This window comes from Cetorhinus maximus, chromosome 15 (assembly GCF_964194155.1).
Source record: "Cetorhinus maximus chromosome 15, sCetMax3.hap1.1, whole genome shotgun sequence".
In the NCBI taxonomy this organism is placed as follows: domain Eukaryota; kingdom Metazoa; phylum Chordata; class Chondrichthyes; order Lamniformes; family Cetorhinidae; genus Cetorhinus; species Cetorhinus maximus.
The window spans coordinates 86,016,972-86,038,663 of NC_135893.1; the positions used below are offsets into that span (position 1 = coordinate 86,016,972).

A 21,692-nucleotide genomic window follows, 5' to 3' on the forward strand; every position below is an offset into this window, starting at 1 on the left:
TATCACAGGATATGTGGAATATGGAGGTTCCATTGTAGAAATGAAATGTGTACCATTACAGCTGTCTTCCCTGGCATTATTATACACTGGACCAGCGATCTTTCAAAAAAGAAACCTCTTGCTCTATGAATTCCATTTACATCTGCTAACCTTCATCTGATGCTGACCTATAGTAGCAAGCAATTTGATTACTCTGTATTTCAGCAAGTGTATTACATATCAGCTAATAATCTTTTGGAATGTTGAACCATGTATTTTACAGACACTTGGATCTTTCATCAGTTTTGTATGACACTTGCTAATACTCCAACCTTAATTTGCAACATGGAGATATATATAAAATATTGCAATGTCAGTTTGAAGTTTTTAATTTCAGGCTTTTACTTGCATCACCTGATTTTTCATTTCATATTTTAGGCCTCATATATAGCAGTGACAGTTTATTTTTTTATGTTTGTTCAGCTTATAAGTCAGTCGTTTCACCTGTAATCTTCTCCAAAACAATGTGAATCATAAAATTGGCCTTAGGCGCTGAAAAGCATATATGAAAAATAATTATGTTGTGGGTGGGCTTATTGAGGAATGCTACACTCTTTTCCAATGACTTTCTTGCTAGCACAACTCAGTTGCTTCAGCCTTCTACGGTTCTTTCTCTCTTTCCTCTCTGGGCCACAATTCCTCCTCATCCAAGGTGGTGACAGAAAGCACTGTCTTGAAGCTAGTGCCACCATTGACTGCCTGTGATGAATCTGTACCCTTTCTTGTCCACTTTCCTGGGATCCACCTGGCCTCCGTTGTACTCCTCCTCTCTAGCTCTAGTAAGATCACTTGAGTTGTTAACCAAAACCTTTCCCCCCACCCCACCAGAAGTCCAACACACTGCCTGTGTCACTTTAGGCTTTGGGATTAGTTTCCTTGGTCATGGATACAAAAGACAGCTCCTGTTTGTCTGTCTTTCTTGCTCTCTCCGCCCAATTATTATCCAGAACTTTTCAATATAATTCCAGTATTTGAGATCCTGTTGCTTTCCTGATCCATTTTGATTTTGCACATATTCTTGCAAAAATGAAATTAATAATATTATAACATTTTGCATTCCGCTTAAAGTAGTTTCGAGCTATTTTTTGTGAAAGGATTAATGTCAGCACAGGCTGCTCTACTGTCCAAAAATAGGAAAGACTTTGGTTACAATGGTTCATAATTTATAACAGTGATTTCAAAACAGAAATGAAGATGTAATTTTTACTGGGCGGTATGTATGAACTTGGGGCTATAATTTTCTGTACATCACTAACTCCCAGTCATCGCTTTGATAAGCACCAAAAAAGTCTAGCCTATCAGTGATTTCTAGGCCCCATTGTTTTGTTTGTAAGCTCTCCAGTTAACCTTTACATATGCAACCAGATTTATGGTGTTTTTAATGAGACTACTTCACCTCCACCTTTGATGTCCTAGTCCCTAATAAAATCATTACTCTTTCACTCTGTTCGCTGTATAGCCTTCATCTCCACTCCCTTAAGTCCAAGGGATGCAGACTTAAGGAATGGGGCAGATAACTGGTTTAGTCATCCACCTCCAGACCTGGTTGCACCACTTAAAACACTACCGGGTCCTTCTCTTGTCTGCTAAAACTGCTCACTATGCCAAGATTATCCTGGAATTCAAGGATAACCCCCAGCTTTTTTCTACTGCAGACAGTTATCTTAAACCCTATCCCAGTCCCCTCCACCCTCACCTCCAACAAGAAGTACAAAGACGTCATGGATTTCTTTGTCACTAAGATTGAGACAACCCAATCAGATGCCTCTGCCACATCTCTTCATTTCACTAGTCCACTTAGCCACACTTCCTTTAAAGCTTCTAGCCCTGAATTTGCAACTTTCTCTAGTTTCTCTCCTATCTCCCCATAAGCCTCCTCCGAGCTCTCTTTGTCCATGAGACCCACCCCTGTTCCCTTGATCCTATTCCCTAATCTGGTACTGGATGAGCAGAAACTTGATACCCAACCTCCCCTCCTGGCCCCCATGTTAGCCGATATTGTAAATGGTTCTCTCTCTTCAGGTGTTGTCCCCCTCTCCTTTATATCTGCCATCATTACCCTTCGCCTCAAAGAAATAACGCTTGACTCCTCTATCCTTGCAAATTACTGTCCCATCTGCAACCTCTCTTTCCTCTCCAAAGTCCTTGAATGTAATAAAAACAGAAAATGCTGGAAAAACTCAACAGGCCTAACAGCATCTGTGGAGAGAAAAAAAAGTTAACTTTTTGAGTCTGTAAGACTCTTCTTCAGAACTCTTGATTTTTTTCTCTCCACAGATGCTGTTAGACCTGCTGAGTTTTTCCAGCATTTTCTATTTTTGTTTCAGATTTCCACCATTTGCAGTATTTTGCTTTTGTCCTTGAATGTAATGTCGCCTCCCAAATCCTTTCACATCTTTCCCGGAACTCCATGTTTAAATCTCTCCAATCAGGTTTCCACCCTGCCACAGTACTGAAACTGCTCTTATCGGCGTCACAAATGGGTTCCCATGTGACTGTAACAAAGGTAAACTTTCCCTGCTCATTCTTCATGACCATCTGCTGCCTTTGACAAAGTTGCCCACACCATCCTTCTTCAAAGCCTCTTCACTGTTGATCAGCTGGGTGGGACTACTCTCACATGGTTCCAGTCTTATCTAACCGCAGCCAGAGAATCATTTGCAATAGCTTCACTTCAACCTGCTGCACCATTACCTCTGGTGGCCCCCTTCAATTTCTCATCTACATGCTGCCCCTTGACGACATCATCCGAAAGCACATTGTTAGTTTTCACATGTATGTTGACGACATCCAGCTCTACTTTACTACTACCTCCACGTCTAAATTATCAGTCTGTTTATCTGACACCTAGATGAGCAGAAATTTCCTCCAATTAAACACACGGAAAACTGAAAGCAATATTTTCTGTCCCTGTTCCAAACTCTGCTCCCTAGCTACTGACTCCATCTCCCTTCCTGGTAACAGTCTGTGATTAAGCCAGTCTGTTCGCAAGCTTGGTGTCACATTTGATCCAGAGATAAGCTTCCAACATCATATTTGCATCATCACCAAGAGTGCCTATTTCCACCTCCGTAATATTGCTTAGCTTCATACCTGTCTCCGCTCATCTGCTTGAAACCCTTGTCCATGCTTTTGTTTCCTCTAGACTCAACTATTCCAATGCCCTGATGTTCTCCCATGCTTTACCTATTGTAAAGAGGTCATTCAAAACTCTGCTGTCTGTGTTTTAACTCGTAGCAAGTCCTGTTCCCCATCACCCCTTTTCTCATTGACTTGTCTGATCAAGCAACTTCCTGGTTTTAAAATTTTCATCCTTGTTTTCAAATCCACCAATGTAGCTTTGCCCCTCCCTATCTGAGTAATCTCCTCCAACCCCACAACCCTCTTGAGATCTCTGCACTCTAATTCTGGCCTTTTGTGCATTCCAAATTATAATGGCTCCATCATTGGTGGCCATGCCTTCAGTTGTTTAGGCCACAAGCTCTGGAATTCCCTCCCTACACCCCTCTGCTTTCCTCCTTTAAGACATGTCTTAAAATATACCTGGTCAAGCTTTTGGTTATCTGACCTGACAACTTCTAATGTGGCTTGGTGTCATACTTTGTTTTAGAATTCTCCTGTGAAGCACCTTAGGATGTTTCATTACATTAAAGGTGCTTTATAAATGTGTTGTTGCCGTTGACCATTTTAATACTCTTGAGCAAGTCTCAGAATGGTGCTGGGAGCATGGAACAAACAACAGTATTTAATCAGAAAATGCTGGGAAAAGCTCAGCAAGTCTTACAGCATCTGTGGAGAGAGAAAAACAGAGGTAACGTTTTGAGTCTATAAAGAGTCATAGGGACTCTAAGTTAATTCTGTTTCTCTCTCCACAGATGTTGTCAGACCTGCTGAGCTTTTCCGGCATTTTCTGTTTCTATTTCAGATTTCTAGCATCTGCAGTATTTTGTTTTTATAACAGTATTTAATCGTGGCACTTTTGCCAGGATGATGGATTTTGAGTCAGGGACACATTGGGATGGGCCGGGTACGGAGCCAGCCTTTAGGTTGCCTACTTACCATATAATGAGCGCCGGATAAGTATTCTGAGAGCTACAGTGCTGAAACATTCATTGATTAACAAAGTTTTGAACATCTTAATGTACAGTCTTAATTGCAACAGACAGCATCTTTTAAATAAAAACAAAAAACTACTGCGGATGCTGGAAATCCAAAACAAAAACAGAATTACCTGGAAAAACTCAGCATCTTTTAAATGTATAACCTGATGCTAAAACTGGCATTGCAATAGGTCCTTGTTGTTTCTCGGTGCTCTTGGTTTTTCCATTCAAATTGCCATCACGTAATGGCAGTGATGGTGTTAAATGATTTTAAATTCTTGTAAAGTATTATCAGATGAAAACGATATACATTTAGTAGGCTTTGGAAAGTCTCTTATTCAGCTAAGAATTGGAAACAGCTTGCACATTTATTTTGTTTTTGTAATGTGCAAGTATAGAAGGAAATGTAGAATAAGTTTGCATTTCTGTAGTGTCTTTCACAGCCTCAGGAAGTCTCATGATTTACAGCCAATGAAATACTTCAGAAGTATACTACATTAAGCATTAGAGGTGTGAAAGCAAATGCCTATCAGGATACTTTATTTGTTAAATGTAGGCTTCTATATAAATGCATTAGATATTGCCTCTTACCTACAGCTGGCTACAGGAAATTGGAATCAAGGAATGAAAGTCTTAAAAAAAACATATCAATCACTGTGCTAATGTGATTTAATTACCATTTGTCAGCACAGGTTGAGCACAGTCCCATCTAATGGAATCATCAAACTAACTCAGCTGTTGAATAGAGATCTTCTGATATGAACTGCATATGTGAAAAGTGAAAAGATTACTCTCCAAGTTCAGAATTGTTAACCTCTTTCCATTCTTTTTTAAAAATGGCTTGACTGTGTTTTTGATTTTTGATATGGCAGTAGGGTATTGAACATCCAGCGTACTAGTAAAAGTTTATTTATGCATGTCTGTGATATTTCCCCTAATTTTTCTTTGTTGTTTGCAGCCTGTTCATTACACTGCCTGATGTCTTTAAGATTACTGTGTGGCTGTGTATGTGTGCATCTTAAAGATAGTGTTGATTGTGTGTGGTTTGTTTGTTGACTGTACGATTTGTTCCAGATTGCTGCATGGCTGTGCACCTGTGCAGCTTAGAGGAGGGAACATTGCATGTACTTACGTAAACAAAATAAAAGCTTGCATTCCTGGCTTGGAATTATATTGTCATTCCTTCACTGTCGCTGGATCAAAAACCTTTTAGCACACTTCCTAACAACATTGAGTGTACGACACCAATGGACTGCAGAGGTTCAAGAAGGCAGTTCACCACCACCTTCTCGAGGACGGCTAGCAATTGACAACAAATGCTGACTGTGATAGCAGTGCTCACATCCCATGAAGGAATAAAATGGATAAACCAGTAATCGGATGCTGCCACCTATTGGCCACATGTGATTTTATCAGTTTGCTCATCCACAAAGAGCTTAGTTAGGTTAAGCTCCATCTGAAGGCATAGCTGCCAATGGTGGTGATGAAAACTGGGAATGTGCAAGAGGCCAGAATTGGAGAAGTGCACATCTTGAAGGGTTTGTAAGGCTGGAGGATATTACAAAGATGGGGCAAGGAGACAATGGAGTGTTTTGAAAACAAAGATACCGTAATTAGAGACTAAAATTTGATGACTGGTGATCCTCAGCTTTTTTGAATTTCTTTTGATCTGTATTTAGCAATGCTTTAGACCTTATAAAGACTCTGATTGAACTCTTGTCATATATATCTGCTTAACAGAATATATATCCACTAACTTTACAATCCGTACAAGCTATGAATGAAATGGATTCAAAACCCATTCTATTATAGTAAACCTCACCAGAGTAACAGGTATACTCACTAATCTGGTATTCTGTTTTCTTTTACATTTCTGACAGTGATTTGATTTCTGAGGCCATTGTTCTACTCTTGATAACCTACCAGTGAAGGATAGAACTGGAGTATAATCTTGATAAAAGCGTATATATTTATTTACAAAGATACGGATTACAAACACACAACTACGTTTTTGGTCTGTTCCTTTTTGTAGGAGCACAAGTGAATGTCTAATTAATGTTCACCCGCTGAATACAATTAATATACAAGTTAAAATGAAAGGCACAATCTAAATACATATCTAAATATTTTACTTTCTTTCCTTTTTTTTAACTACTTGTATTATTGCAGTGTGGCACAGTTGTATTGCTCTATGGTTTCAGTAGAATGCTCTCTGAGTTGGGGAAAGTTGTAGGATATTTCACACACCTCAACCAATTTCAGCTCGCCATGTGAACTGTCTCCAATCGGGCACTAGACTTTTCTCCAATCATCATCTCCCTCGCCTAAGTCAGGCAAATTTGGAGAGCTGCTCTCTAAAGCGCCTCTTTAAAGCTGATTGTACCATATTGAATTGCATTGTCACTAGACTAGTAATCCAGAGACCCAGGATAATGCTATGGGGCCCTGGGCTCAAATCCCACCATGCTAGATGGTGAAATTTGAATTCAGTAAAAATCTGGAATTAAGAATCTAATGATGACTATGAAACCCATTGTTGTGTGTCGGTTAAAAACCCATTTGATTCACTGATGTCTTCTAGGGAAGGACATCTGCTATCCTTGCCTGGCCTGGCCTACACGTGACTCCAGACCCACAGCAATGTGGTTAACTCCCTTAAGTGCCCTCTGAATAAGGGCAGTTAGTGATGGGCAATAAATGCTGGCCTAGCCAGCAATGCCCAGATCTCATGAACAAATATAAAAAAAAATCCAGGACAAAGCAGCCTACTTGATTGACACCCTATCCACAAACATTCACTCACTCACTCCACCACTGATGCACAGTGGCAGCAGTGTGTACCATCTACAAGATGCACTGAAGGAACACACCAAACCTTCTTCGACAGCACCTTCCAAATCCACGGCCACTACCATCTAGAAGGACGAGCAGCGGACATATGGGAACACTGCCACCTGCAATTTCCTCTCCAAACCACTCATCATCCTGACTTGGAAATATATCGGCGCTCCTTCACTGTCGCTGAGTCAAGATCCTGGAACTTGCTCCCTAACAGCACGTGGACTGCAGTGGTTCAAGAAGGCAGTTCATCACCGCCTTCTCGAGGGCAATTAGGGATGGGCAATAAATGCTGGCCTAGCCAGTGACACCCACATCCCATGAATGAATTTTTAAAAATTCAGGGTATCATGGGTGGAACCTTGGGAATAGGGTGACTCCAATTGGCCCTTATCTTGGCAGCTGTTTCCTTCTAACCACCTTCCTGCTATAATTAATAAATGCTTTAAAAATAAAATTGCTAAATTTTCAGGACTCAGGACTCAGTTGGAAAACTGCCAATCCAGGCAGGGGAGAGAGGGAGAGGAAAGGTGGACAAGGGGATGAGGATGGATGGTGACAGGGCAAGCAAGTATTGCCACAGGGAGGGCAGAAAGGCAAGAAGCCCAAGGGAGCGGAAGAAACTATGGGGGAAAGCGGCCCAAAGCCCGTGCAGGTGGAAACAGTATGTTTAAACACAAAAGGTAGATCTGTAGAACCACCTGGAAAACAGATCTTGGATCTGTAGTGTCACCTGGTGTTGGAAGATAAGTATGCAAACCTTAGTTAAAAGCAATACCCAGGCATGATATTGTAACACAAGAAGTAACTGACAAAAGGGGCAGTGTGTGCTAGATGCAGAATAAGAGAGGTATTTACTTTGCATTGGGTGTAGTGTCTTCCTGTTGGAGCAGTTACCTCCAGTGGTGGGTATTCAGATAATCTTCCATTTCTGGAGCATTACTTAGATTTGAAATGTTTCTCTTAATCACATGATGTTCAAAATGGGAACATTCCAATTGACAGACTGGTCACTCCATTCCCTGATCACACTTTTTCCATAGCTATCTGACACCCTGGTGCGCATATTTCTCCTATCTTGCTATATTATCTGGCATGTAGTACCAGCATTTTGGGTCTATTTATTAAGCTTAGTGATTATTTTAAAATATGAATGTATGCTTTTTAATTCACATACAATTTCAGTAAATACAAGATATGCCAATTTACATTGCCTACTATTGAGAGGCACATTGGTTTGCCTACTATTGAGAGGCACATTGGTTTGCAGATTGGGAAGGAGTCAAAGAGCTTTGGAGATGCTGTTAAGAGCAGGTAGTTCAAGTAATATAGACAATTAATGCTATGTTGTTCCTTGCATTCACAGGGTGACATAAAAGGCTACCTGCATAGCCAACAGCAGGAGCAAAGCCCCCATGGTTCAGAGCTGCTACAGAGGATGGCCTGTGAGATTACTGCTGGACTCGCTCACCTGCACAAGCACAGTTTTGTACACAGGTGTGTTTTTTTTTATTCAACTGCACATCACAGTATTCTTTTGAGATGATACCACAAAATAATGACCTCCTCTTTGTTTCCCTTGTTTACAAAAGGACAGTTTGAGATAATCTTAAACAATTGGGTAGCAGACAATTTACGAATTATCAAAAAAACATCTGCAGAAATGGGGGGTCTCGCTTGAAATTTATCAGAAAGCATGGTAGAAAAGCAAGATGCCACTCAGCCCAATATGTTGTGCTTCCTAGGTTCATCTACAAATCCATGTACAGCAACTGTGGAATATTTCTCCTACCTTGGCATCAAGGCTTTTTTTTAAGTAAAAGACAAGTTGATTTACTTTAAGTCTGTTAATTGATGTCAGGCTGGGCTTGTAGATAACTCACAAAGAGGGATCTCAGTTTAAGAATGAAATTAAAATAAGAATGAATTAAGAAGCTTTTAGATGTGGCCAACTTGACCGATCTTACCTAGGCTAAAGGTTCTTGTAATTTCTTTATTGCGATGGGGGTGCAATGGGAAGATGAGGAACAAAATTTGTGAAGACAAATTGGAAATGGTGGTGTTTCGTTTAAAGTCCTTGTTCATAGTACATGATGAATAGGTAATCACGCGTGCAAACAAAAGGTTGCAATGTTCTTTAGTGTAGACTGTGGTTTGATTTGACAGCTAAGATAAATCTTCTACCCAAGAAAACTGTATACTGAAAAATGTTCCCTAATTTTGAGTCTTTTTTTTCCTACTGCATGGATAACTAGCCACTTAAATGGTGCATTAAAAATGTCTGTGTATTTAATAGTGATGGTTTAATACTGTACTTTCTATGGATAATTATGTTGTCAACCTAGGTGTTGATCTGTGTCATTGGTACTAAACAAGGACAAGAGGTGTGAACCACAGATTTTTTTTTCCAAAACGGTAGTAAGTTTTTGTCTGGCAAAACTTACATCAACAAATATTATAGCCTGGACATAAAGAATTTGCTCTTCAGCTAACCTCGTGTATTCAACATAATTGGAATAAGACACAGCCGATTAAATTACACAACTCGCATAAATGTTCTGCCTCCCTGGCCACTACCGCCAAAATATGATGAGCACACAGTTTAATGCAACGGGTCAGTTTACATATGATTTATTAGGGTGAATGAAAACAGAATTTTCAGATTTACATAGATCTCTCCAAAGCTTAACGGCATTGTTACTACCTGTTGATTGAGTTTTATGTATTTGTACAGTCGTTGATGGCTCTCTTGCAACTTTCTCCAGTCTGTTGCAGCTTTTTTTTCCAAAGATTGTTTTTACATTTTTGAAGGCATTTGGTTAACCATTGTTACTGGAGCTGAAAGTTTGTGTGAATTAGCCCTTGTGAATAATGTGTTCGTTTATTTTAGCAAGTAAAAGTTGCCTGGTCTTACAGATGCGTTGGGATTTTTGTTTTTGTAAACTGAACAAATTCAGCATGTCTGGCAGGTTCTAATATATCATGCTGTAACTATTCAACCCTTTCCCTGAATGCACAGTTTCTGTCCCCACCCCCCACATCCATCCACTTGTCACAGCATTGATTACTTTGCCATCTGCTCCTGAAACCTGCAGTGGAAAGCCACTCTTCTCCTGGATGTTGGTCCTACTGGGTTGCCATAACAAGTGTTCATTTCTGGCAACAATATCCTGCTGCTGTCTGAGTATGTGGAAAAGCTCCAGCATCAGTGATTTTGTTGCTGGTGGTGAATCAAAGCAGCTAAAGGTTTTTGCTCTGGCCCCTTATACATTGACCGACTGTTCTAGAGATTACGCAAATTTATTCCAAATGATATAGGAAATGCAGAAAAGGGTTATTCTCCTTGATTAAAATAACATCCGTTTCTTAACCTCACGGTACAGACGGTTAAGTAGTTTCACTATAATTTGAGACCTAAATGTGTATTTACTATTTATGTGTAGATTACTAAGTATTACATTTACAAATACATAGAATTCTGTATTATGTAAGCATCTGTTTAGCATATTTATGGAACTATGTACACAAGGCATCCAGTTCACAACAAGGTTTGTTTATAAGATGATTTGCATAATCTATTTAAAGGCTGTATCTTTATTTAAATACAACCTCTCGAGCAAGCAATGGCAGCTTGATGGATGGACGCTGGTGAATATAAAAACCCACTCCCCCCTATTTGTGGGATGAGTTCCCAGCCCAAGCTGCTAGGATTGAAGTCCTTTCTCTGCTGTCTGTAACATTGCAAGAAATGAGTATGGATCTGAATTCTATTCCTAATGGTTACCAGTCTCCAGCACACCATGGCTCATTTGGTTGGCTACAGATTGGCATTGAATCATAGAATGGTCATAGCACAGGAGGAGTCCATTCAGTCTGTTGAGCCTGTGCCTGTTCTCTGCAACAGTATATCAGCTAATTCCATTCCCCCACCCTATCCTCATTGCCCTACAATTTCTTTTCTTTTAGCTTTTTTTATTCATTCATGGGATGTGGGTGTTGCTGGCTAGGCCAACATTTATTGCCTATCCCTAATTGCCTTTGAGAAGTTGGTGTTGAGCTGCCTTCTTGAACCGCTGCAGCCCATGTGGTACACCCACAGTGCTGCTAGGGAAAGAGTTCCAGGATTTTGACACAGCAACAGTGAAGAAACGGTGATATAGTTCCAAGTCAGGATGATGAATGGCTTAGAGGGGTACTTCCAGGTGGTGGTGTGCCCATGTGTCTTCTGGCCTTGACCTTCTAGATGGTAGCGGTTGTGGGTTTGGAAGGTGCTGCTTAAGGAGCCTTGGTGAGTTCCTTCAGTGCATCTCAAGATGTTATACACACTGCAGCCACTGTGTGTTGGTGATGGAGGGGGTGAATATTTGTGGATGGGGTGCCAATCAAGTGGGCTACTTTGTCATGAATGGTGTCAAGCTTCTTGAGTGTTCCTGGAGCTGCATTCATCCAGGCAGGTGGAGAATATTTCATCACGCTCCTGACCTGTGTCTTGTAGATGGTGGACATGTTTTGGGGAGTCAGATGGTGAGTTACTCGTTACAGGATTCTTAGCCTCTGACTTGCTGTTGTAGCCACAGTATTTATTTGGCTAGTCCAGTTTCAGTTTCATTGGTAACCCCCCAGCATGTTGATAGTGGGGATTCAGCGATGATAACGTCATTAAATGTCATGGGGTGATGATTAGATTCTCTCTTGTTGAAGGTAATCATTGCCTGGCATTTGTGTGGTGCGAATGTTACTTGCCATTTTTCAGCCCAAGCCTGGATATTGTCCAGTTCTTGCTGCATTTGGACATGGACTGCTTCAGTATCTGAGTCGTTGAGAATGGTGCTGAACATTGTGCAATCATCAGCGAACATCCCCACTTCTGGCCATATGATGTAAGGAAGGTTATTGATGAAGCAGTTGAAGATGGTTGGGTGTGGGGCACTATCCTGAGGATCTCCTGCAGTGATGTCCTGGAGCTGAGATTGACCTCCTTCAGTCACAACCATCCTCCTTTGTGCTAAGTATGACTCCAACCAGTGGAATGTTTTTCCCCTGAATCCCATTGACTCCAGTTTTGCTTGGGCTCCTTGATGCTATACTTGGTCAAATGCTGCCTTGATGTCAAGGGCAGTCTCTCTCACCTCACCTCTAGAGTTCAACTGTTTTGTCCATGTTTGAACCAAGGTTGTATTGATGTCAGGAGCTGAATTACCCTGGTGGAATCCAAACTGAGCGTCAGTGAGCAGGTTATTGTGAAGCAAGTGCTGCTTGATGGCACTGTTGATGACCCTTTCCATCACTTTACTAATGATGGAGAGTATACTGATGGGGCAGTAATTGTTGTGTTGTATTTGTCCTTTTTGTGTACAGGATATACCTGGGCAATTTTCCACATTGCTGGGTGGATTCCAGTGTTGTAGCTGTACTGGAACAACTTGGCTAGGGGCGTGGCAAGTTCTGGAGCACAAGTCTTCAGCACAGTTGTCAGGGCCCATAGCCTTTGCAGCATCCAGTGCCTTCTGCCATTTCTTGATATGTGGAGTAAATCGAATTGGCTGAAGACTGGTTTCTGTGATGCTGGGGACCCACTGAGGAGGCTGAGATGGATCATCCACTTGGCACTTCTGGCTGAAGATTGTTCCAAATGCTTCAGCCTTATCCTTTGCCATGGTGTGCTAGCCTCTCCCATCATTGAGGATGGGGATATTTGTGGAGCAGCCTCCTCCAGGGAGTTGATAAATTGTCCACCATTCACAACTGGATGTGGCAGGACTGCAGAGCTTAGATCTTGCTTTTTGGCACGGAAGTAGTCCTTGTAGCTTCACCAGGTTGACGTCCCATTTTTAGATATGCCTAGTGCTGCTCCAGGCATGCCTTCCTGCACTCTTCATTGAACCAGGGTTGATCCCCTGGCTTGGTAATGGTAGAGTGGGGATATGCTGGGCCATGAGGTTACAGATTGTGGCTGAGTATGACCCTGCTGCTGCAGATGGCCCACAGCGCCTCATGGTTGCCCAGTCTTGAGTTGCATAATTCAGTGGTGGTACCACACAACATGATAGAGGGTATTCTCAATGCAAAGACGATACTGTCATGTACAGATGCATCTGCGGCAGGGAGGTTGGTGAGGATGAGGGCAAGTATGTTTTTCCCTCTTGGTTCCCTCACGACCTGCTGCAGACCCAGTCTGGCAGCTATGAGCTTTAGGACTCAGCCAGCTCAGTCAATAGTGGTGCTACCGAGCTACTCTTGGTGATGGATTATGATGTACATTGGGCAAGAGTGAAAGGATTTTCCTCTGCCTATAGCCTATCCTTTACAAGACCTAAGAGCTGGATGTTAAACACTGGTCATTAAATGTACCATCCCCCAAACATTGATCTCTCGCACTTCAACGAATATGTTGAAGGGTCGTGAGGACTCAAAACGTCAACTTTATTCTTCTCCGCCGATGCTGCCAGACCTGCTGAGTTTTTCCAGGTAATTCTGTTTTTGTTATAGATAAGCTCCTGCCTATTTCACTTGGGACATCAAAGCTGGTGGTAGATGTAATGCCAAATAGTGTTTTGAAATGCAAAATTTGAAATTTCGCTGCATGATTTGCATAGAAGGATTTTAATTGGTTGTCATAATTTAGTCTTTTAAAAATAGACATGTTGAAACTTCAAAAATGTCACCAACATTGTAATGAACTCAATTTAATCACAATTATAATAGAGCAGCTTTAATTGACATTTGGCTGAGGAGAAATACAACAAATTGAGGGCACTTCGAAATGAATGTGTGTAAGGAATCTAGAAGAGACCAAATATTTGTATGGTTCATTGAAAAGGGCTGATTTCTCTTTCAAATAAATACACTAAAACAGCTGAAAACTGGAATTCAAGCTACCCATTTTACACTATTACAGTAAACACTGCCATGTTCAATTTTAACTATTGAATATTTCTTTGACAATATTAATGGAATCATCATAAAAGAATTACTGCTTAGACAGTACAATCTTTAAGATGCTACTTCAAGCCTACAGCTTTGATCAAGCTTTTGGTCATCTGACCTAATATCCTTATGTGGCTTGGTGTCCTATTTGTGAAGCATCTTCTGTGAAGCATCTTGGGTCAATTTACTGCATTCAAGGCACTATTATAAATACATGTTGTTGTTTTGACTACCTTGGGTCCAATCCTTAGTAAGGCTATTTAGACTAAATTGCAAACTAGTCAACTCTGTCACTTCCATTATAGTAATAATTTAGGGTATTAATGCAAAAGCTTCTTAACTGCCACCAAGTCAGGGAACTTTCCACTTGGCTGTACAAAGGAACTCTTAGATCAATATTCTGTTTACAAGATAATTGTAGTTTTCTTGAAAAACAAGATATTTTAAGCAAAAGCTGACCAAATTCCAATTCTGCCTGCTATTATGTTGGAATGTGTATATAATTAAAGTGTGAAGTTTTCCCTCAATATACAATTCTCACTTTTGCCACAAGATGGCAGCATGAACTGATCTGCACTTAAATCAAACATTTATCAAAGTTGTCACTCCAGTTGATTTTATATTTTATTCTCCGTGAGCTGGAGGATGTTTCTTTTGCCTATAGCATGTTCTTTCTCTCAATTTTACCCTGTTGGCTTCCATGATCCCCCATTACTTTTGCCTTCTACACTTCCAATGTCTTCCCTACCTCTTCACCACTTTTGTTCTACCCTTTCCTCAGCCTGTTGTCCAATAATTGATCCTATACTCACCCTCCTGTCAACTTTAGTCCTACTTGCCTTGTTCCCTCTTCCCTACTTGTTTCCTTTTCCTTGCCCCCTACTCTTCCCTTGTCTGTACTTCCCTCTTACCAATCCACATCACTCCATCCAACTCACTCCAGGTTAGGCTATTAATGTAATACCCAAAGAAAGCAAGTGGTAGATCCTACTGTTTGGTAGAGAACTGTGAAAATGACTGACGTTGGAACCAGGACGGTGTGCATGATTCCTCTGAAAGGGCCAGGACGGTGCAGGCAGTGTGTATGCAACTTAGTTATGTATCCACGTGTGAATGAAGTTCTCCCTTGTAGCAGGTGTGGGCCCAAGTCCCATAATAGTGAGAAGGCAAACTGCGAGCAAACAGCAGGAAGAGAGATCCGGTGGTGTACCAGGTGGGGTCTGAAGATGCTGCTAGTTGGGATAGGAAAGTGGGCAGAAAAGGGAACAGTTGGGTAAACTTGCAATAGATCTAGAGAGAAGGTAAAGTGTGTGGTGCTGGGGACCACAGTGTCACCTAGCCTTTGAAAGATTGAATGATAAATGTAGATACAGTACAGCGTAAAAATAATATTCGGGTGACAGACATAACATAAGTAAACGTGGCACAAAGTCTCAAAGCTTTGAATATTTGAATAGATATATTCCAACACCACCTAAACCGATGTTCATCCATCCTCTTGCAGTTTGTGGGATCTCACTGTGCAAATTTATTGCCATGTTTACCTGCAAAGCAATAACTTCAGAAGAACTTGCTGCCTCTGAATTGCTTTGGGATGTGCTAAGGGCATGAAAGCTGCTATATCAATACAAGTTTCTTCTATCAAAGCAATGGAGATTATTTTTGCTGAATAAGTTTGTGGGTCTATTTCAAGGGAATGAAATGGGCCAAAAAGCTTTAAAAATGTGACAATACGGTGTTGTGTTTTCTGGCTTGTATGTTACAGAAAACATTATTTTATCTTAACCACAAGATATTATCATGGCTGAAATATAGAATTGAAAATAAACAAGCTTACTCTTTTTAAAACAAAAAGTGTTCTTATTTGAAAATTGCAGAAACTTTGAATTGTATTGCCCTCTCTTGCTCATTTCTCACATTAACTAATTAACAAAGGCTTGTGTGTTCGAGTTCCTAGAGAGCTCCCAATCATGGCTGCTCACGCAAGGAACAAGTAGAAGCTGAGCATATCTCCTCAAGATAAGGGGTAAATTAGGAGGCAGATCTGCTCTGGTGCCCTCTTGTACCTTTTAAAGATTGAATTAAACAACTTGCATTTATATAGCCTCTTTAATTTAGTAAAACATCCCAAGGAGTGTCATCAAACAAAACTGAGCAACATGTAAAGGTACTAGGACAGGTGTCAAAACTCCTGCCTTTTGACTGCACTGGGTGAGTTTAGGGACATTCCGAAGACATGAAAGGCACTATAGAAATTCAAGTTCCTTCTCTCTTGCTTTCCAAACACTTTGTTTATTGTGCCATTCCAATTGAAATAAAAATGTTAAAATAACAACTTCTGGTCAGTTTGGAGGCATTCTGGCAGTAGCATTTATTGGCGCAACATTGTCATTTTGTGTATAACCTTGAGAAGATTTTTTGTGATGTACTGCGCTTCTAAGTGGCTCGTTTGCCATGTCTCAAGAAAGTATTAATCATCAAGAACTGTGTGCAATTCAAAATTAGTGTGTCAGTATGCAGTCATTCGCTGGATCTACACGAAACATTTTTATTTCACTGCTAGCCCACAGCGTTCACCCACTGCAGTAATAATTTGATTCTCTGTACAAGTATTGGAGAGGTATCATTCTTTCAAATGGTCTTTCCAAAAAAAATCACTGCCATCCTTAATCGGTGGTGTTCATGCCAAGGTAGTTATTTTTATGCTTTGTGTTCTTTGCATGGATATTACTAAATAAAGAACTGACAGACTTGTCCTGCATAATGGCTATTTTAAGTTGTTCACTAATTCTTTGAAAACTACCCAGCCAGATTATTACATTGATACTTAAAACACCTGAAAATTGATGTTGTCCGCTGTGGACCCTGTCTGCTGAAGTCAGTATCCTTGGGGATTTGGTGATTTATTTCTTTGAATAGCTGTTTTCAAACTCTTGTGAAGAGATATGATCTATTGGGGGTGGAGAAAAGGAAGAGAACTAATGATCTGGCCAGACCAAAAAAAGGTACTGCAGTTTTATCTTATGCCCTATGCGCAGCAATAACGTTTCCTATTAACCACTACCCTCTTGAGAATCTTAAATATCTGTATTTTGCGCTTTCTAATGAAGCCAGATTAATGTTGAGCAAAGCTAGTATTGGGATACTTGAGCCAGGCTGTGTTCATTTCTATTATGAGGATAATTATTACACTGTCAAGTTATCGATTGAATAAGCTCAATACTTCTTACTGACATTTATTTCTCTTCTACCTCCTTCCTTTTCCTCATTTGTGTATTGCTCCTGCTTTGATACCTTCTCCACCTCGTCAGTGACCTAGCACTACGGAACTGTTTTCTCACGACAGACTTGACGGTAAAAATCGGTGATTATGGGATAGGATTCAGCCGGTACAGGGTAAGCAGTTTACTACTTAAGAATTTTTTGATCATATGCTAGTTATTTTAGTGCTCCTCTTGATGAGTATCTCTTGGTAGTGACTAGGCTTACTGTGATTTCAGGCTAAGTCCTGCATTGTTTATATCATGAGTCACTCATTTTATTTATGTACAGCTGATGCAGCAAATCAAATTGAGTCTGGGTAAATGTGTAAAAATTGTATCAGCAAGTGGTGTTAAGTTACGCTACAAAATGTTGACTTCATTGCAGTGATTTGGTAAGTATGAATTTGGAGAATGTCACAGAAAATTTCTACTTTAGAGATAGAGACAATGCTGCTCCTTTTTTGGTCTGCATTTCTAAGTACAACCATTTTCCACTCAATTAAAATATCTGTGTTTGGCTCTCAAAATTATTATTGGTATTGAACTTCTCCTGGACTCAATGCTGTTACTATAATTGACGAGATACAGTTGGTGTTAGATTAATGGTGTGGTCGGAGATGCCTCTAGGGAACTGGAGCTTAATTTCCAGGCAAGGGTAGATAAAAATCATGTATCAGGTGACTAAAAGGTCTCATGATGAGCAAACTGCGTATTGTGGAGATGGTGTTCTTGGAATCTTAACTAGCATCTCGCCTAATGGTACTAAAAACATTACAAGAGACAAGAAGTGCATTTTTTTTTTACATCTCGAGTTTTTTAGTGCAAAAGTTATTGCAGCATGCAGTTACATCTTCAGATCTTAAGTGTGGTCCATTAATAGCTGCCTCATCTGTATAAAATGATTTATAGGTTGTAGGTAAAAAAAAAATAACATCTGACCAAGCATGTTCTGTGGCCCCTACTGTCTCATTCTGCCAAGTGGAGCAGGGTGTGTAGTGACTAAAAGTATACTTTTTAAAAAAAACCTTCTCTGTTTTATATTTTTAAAAACCACAAGGTATTTGTGCATTTCTGGCCCATTTTCCAGTGTACAAAAAGTGCATCTGTTCACAAAAACTGGTTTTAGTTATGTATGATATCTGTGCAGTTGGCTGTTGGGTTAAATTTTCTGTTAGAAACAATTCTCTTTGTTTTTGACAAAACAGGAGTTCTTACCCAAGGCAAGATTACCTACAGTACGAAATGTGATACAAATTATTTTGCTGCAATACAAATGCAGTAGAATTCCCTCCACCTGCAGTTTTAGCTTCATTTTAATACCTGATTTCTATTGCAGCCCTGCCTCCAAATTCTAGTATTGTGGAAAGTAACTCCCTATCCAGAATATAGTTCTATGGTTATGGTGCTAGAATAGCAACCCTAATGTAACAAATCATAACTTTAAATTTGAGTAAATTGGTAATTTGTGGCTTTCGGTTTAAAAAAATAACGACCATGGAGATTGCTGACTAGTTCACTAACCTGCCACTCCCTACCTGGTATGGCTCACATGGGACTCCAGTCCCAGACTGTGGATGTCACTGTATCACCCCACCACTACATTCTTAAGGTAACTACAGGCTGGACTTAAATACAACCTTGTAGCTGTCTTTCATATTCTACAGCAGCTGGCTTGTATTTCAATGGAATTTAAATATTGGAAATGGTTCCACAGTAAAAATGAGGTTATAAACCTTTTCATGTTAATTGTGGTGGGTCCAATATTTTCTTTTTCAGTGGACCCTAATGTATATTAAACTTTTGCTTTTTTGCAAGTGTCTTGCAAGTTATGGGAATGTCAGTTAAGATATATGCAGCATGCAACTGAGAGTATCTCTTAAATTCGAGTTGTGGAACCATAAAATGTTGCAGCCCAGAAGAAGGCCATTGTTATGGTGCCAGCTATTTGAAAGGGCTTTCCAATTAGTCTCATTTCCCTGCTCCTTCCCCATAGTCCTGAAAATTGTTCTCCCTTTAAGTACATTTCAATTCCCGTTTAAAAATTACTATTGAATATACTTCCACCAACTTTTCAGGCAGTACACTCCAGATCACCATGACTCCTTGCATAATTATTTTTTACTCATGTTGCCTCTGGTTCTTTTATCAATTATCTTAAACCTGTGCCCTCTGGTCACTGATCACTCTGCCACTGGAAACCGGTTTCTCCGCATTTACTCTGTCAAAACCCTTCATGATTTTGAGCAACTCTTTTAAGTCTCCACTTGACCTTCTCTTACTTTTTTATCTAAAACTAGGAGGATTATATTGTGAGTAATGATGGTCAATATATTCCTCTGCGTTGGATTTCACCTGAGCTTGTGGGTGACGTCTATGGGAGCATGGTAGTAGCTGAACAGACGAGACACAGCAATATTTGGTAAGCCTACATGGATTACATCTGATTTTGAAGTAAATATGGCAATTTTTAATTGTTCCCTGTCCTCTGCATACAAGGGTTATTTAGTACCACCCAAGCAGAAGATCACTATTGACTGCATATAGAAGGACACAACATGCTGAGCAGCTCTTTTGCATTTTAATCATTCTTACGGTCACAGCACAAAATTTCATTTGAACAAAAACAAAACAGTCTGGATGCAAGGAATCCGAAAAATAAAACAAAATTGTTGAAAACAGTCGGCAAGTAAGACAGCATCCTTGTAGGGAGAAAGAGTTATTGTTTCTATTCTGACCTGAATTGACCTGAAACTTTAACTCTGTTTCTGTCTGCACTGATGGTGCCTGAGCTGCTGAGTATTTCCACCATTATATATGTTGGAACCTTTCATTTGTTCTCTCATAAAATGTTTTGAATAAAACATTATTGATTTATATGAAAAAGCAAGTGGTGCAACCTGAATCTGGCAGAATTGTTATGCCAGGTTGCCACTGGTTTGTATCTTGTGCGTTATTTATTGAGTGATGAAAAAGTGAGCTCTCTCTTTATCTTCCTTTTTACAGGTCGCTGGGTGTTGTGTTGTGGGAGTTATTTGAGAGTGCCAACCAGCCCTACACGCACCTTTCCGACAAAGAGGTGCTAATCTTCGTTATAAAGGAACAGCAAATTAAGCTCCCCAAGCCACGGCTGGAGTTGACTCACTCTGACAGATGGTAATTGCTTGGTTTTATAGCTTTATGTATTTTGTTGAAAAATAATTCCCACTGTTTTACCTGTGTTAGTCACAGGGCTTATGTGGACAAGGCATTGTTGCTAGGCGACGGAGATGCATGATACTTTATCTTGACGTAAAATGCCTGCGTACATATTTTTAACTCTGCAAATTTATAAATATATTCAGCAGATCTATGCTTCAGAGTAAATCTGCGTCAATGTAATAAGATTGAAACTACTGTTACGCAATTGTGCCTGTGGTAAAATATTTGGTGGAAAAAGTCTCTGTTTAAAATGTAACAGGCAGTGAAAGGTACAATATATTATTCAAGCTGGTGCTTGGAACTTGGTTTCTGGCAATTACATGTTTAGATTGAAAGCCTGTTATACAAAAATGGTTCTAAATCTAAGATGATCTTCTGTTTGGAGCTAAAGTGACACTTATAAATTTTATACTTGGGTTAAAAGAATTAAGAGAATGTGGTTTCAGTGTGAATCTACACAGAAAATATTGCTTCAATTTGTGGAGATAATACTGTTCATGCACAGTAAACCTTTTCAAATGGGAAACATATAGCACATTTGTCGAGTGACACAGCAGTATAATATAACTGCGTTGATTCATAAAAGTGTAAATGGTCAAGGGCTTGCAATGAAATTCTTGCATGTTAGTATCCATTGGGTCAGAGCGCTGTGGGTTGTTGCCAACCTGAGAAACCAACTTGTGGTCAAACTGTACCCGTACTGTCATCTTGTGCACTATGTGTACTCCATCCACTCACCTGTGCTATCACATTGGACAAATCATCTAGAGAGAAAAAAAGAGGAAAGTTTATCTCTGACTTCCAAAAGCAATCAAACAATCCAGGAGACCATAGTGACTGGGAGTCACATTCCCACCATGGTCACCTACCTTATGTACATAGTAATGTCAGCCTCACTCAGGAGCTCATCTCGTTCCCTTGTGAATGTTTGCAGCCATTCTGCACACATTATGTGAACTGGCAGCTTGTTTCGTAAGTCAATGTCTTTCTGGAAAAATAAGTATCTCTTGAATTTAGATTTGTTCTATTGCTTATGCCCCTTCGTCCTTCCAACTTGTCTAGATCAAATAACAGCCACATGAACTGAATCTAATTTTACATTGTTTTCAAGACCTCATTCTCCTTGAAGTCTTTGCATTTCTAGAGTAAAAAGCCCCAGCTCCCTCAGCCTAACTCAGTAATGAACAGCCTTTAAACTAGTTATTAATCTAGTAGTCCTCCTGGGCCTCTATTTCACCCACCACATGAGGTGCTGGCAGCAATGAGTTGGCTGCTTTCAGCCACAGTGGCATTGGAGATGCTATATTCAACTTCACTGTTCAGGGCA

General features: G+C 40.1%; 1 protein-coding gene across 2 annotated transcripts in view; it reads left to right on the forward strand.

The window, feature by feature from the left end:
- The window catches only part of lmtk2 (lemur tyrosine kinase 2), a 112,343-nt gene that overhangs the window by 61,598 nt on the left and 29,053 nt on the right, over positions 1–21,692 (forward strand). For both annotated transcript variants that reach the window (XM_078558866.1, XM_078558867.1), the window contains exons 7-10: positions 8,344–8,474; positions 17,216–17,300; positions 19,465–19,586; positions 20,171–20,320. In XM_078558866.1, the coding sequence (XP_078414992.1) occupies positions 8,344–8,474; positions 17,216–17,300; positions 19,465–19,586; positions 20,171–20,320 (488 nt within the window). The remainder of the gene's footprint in view (positions 1–8,343; positions 8,475–17,215; positions 17,301–19,464; positions 19,587–20,170; positions 20,321–21,692) is intronic.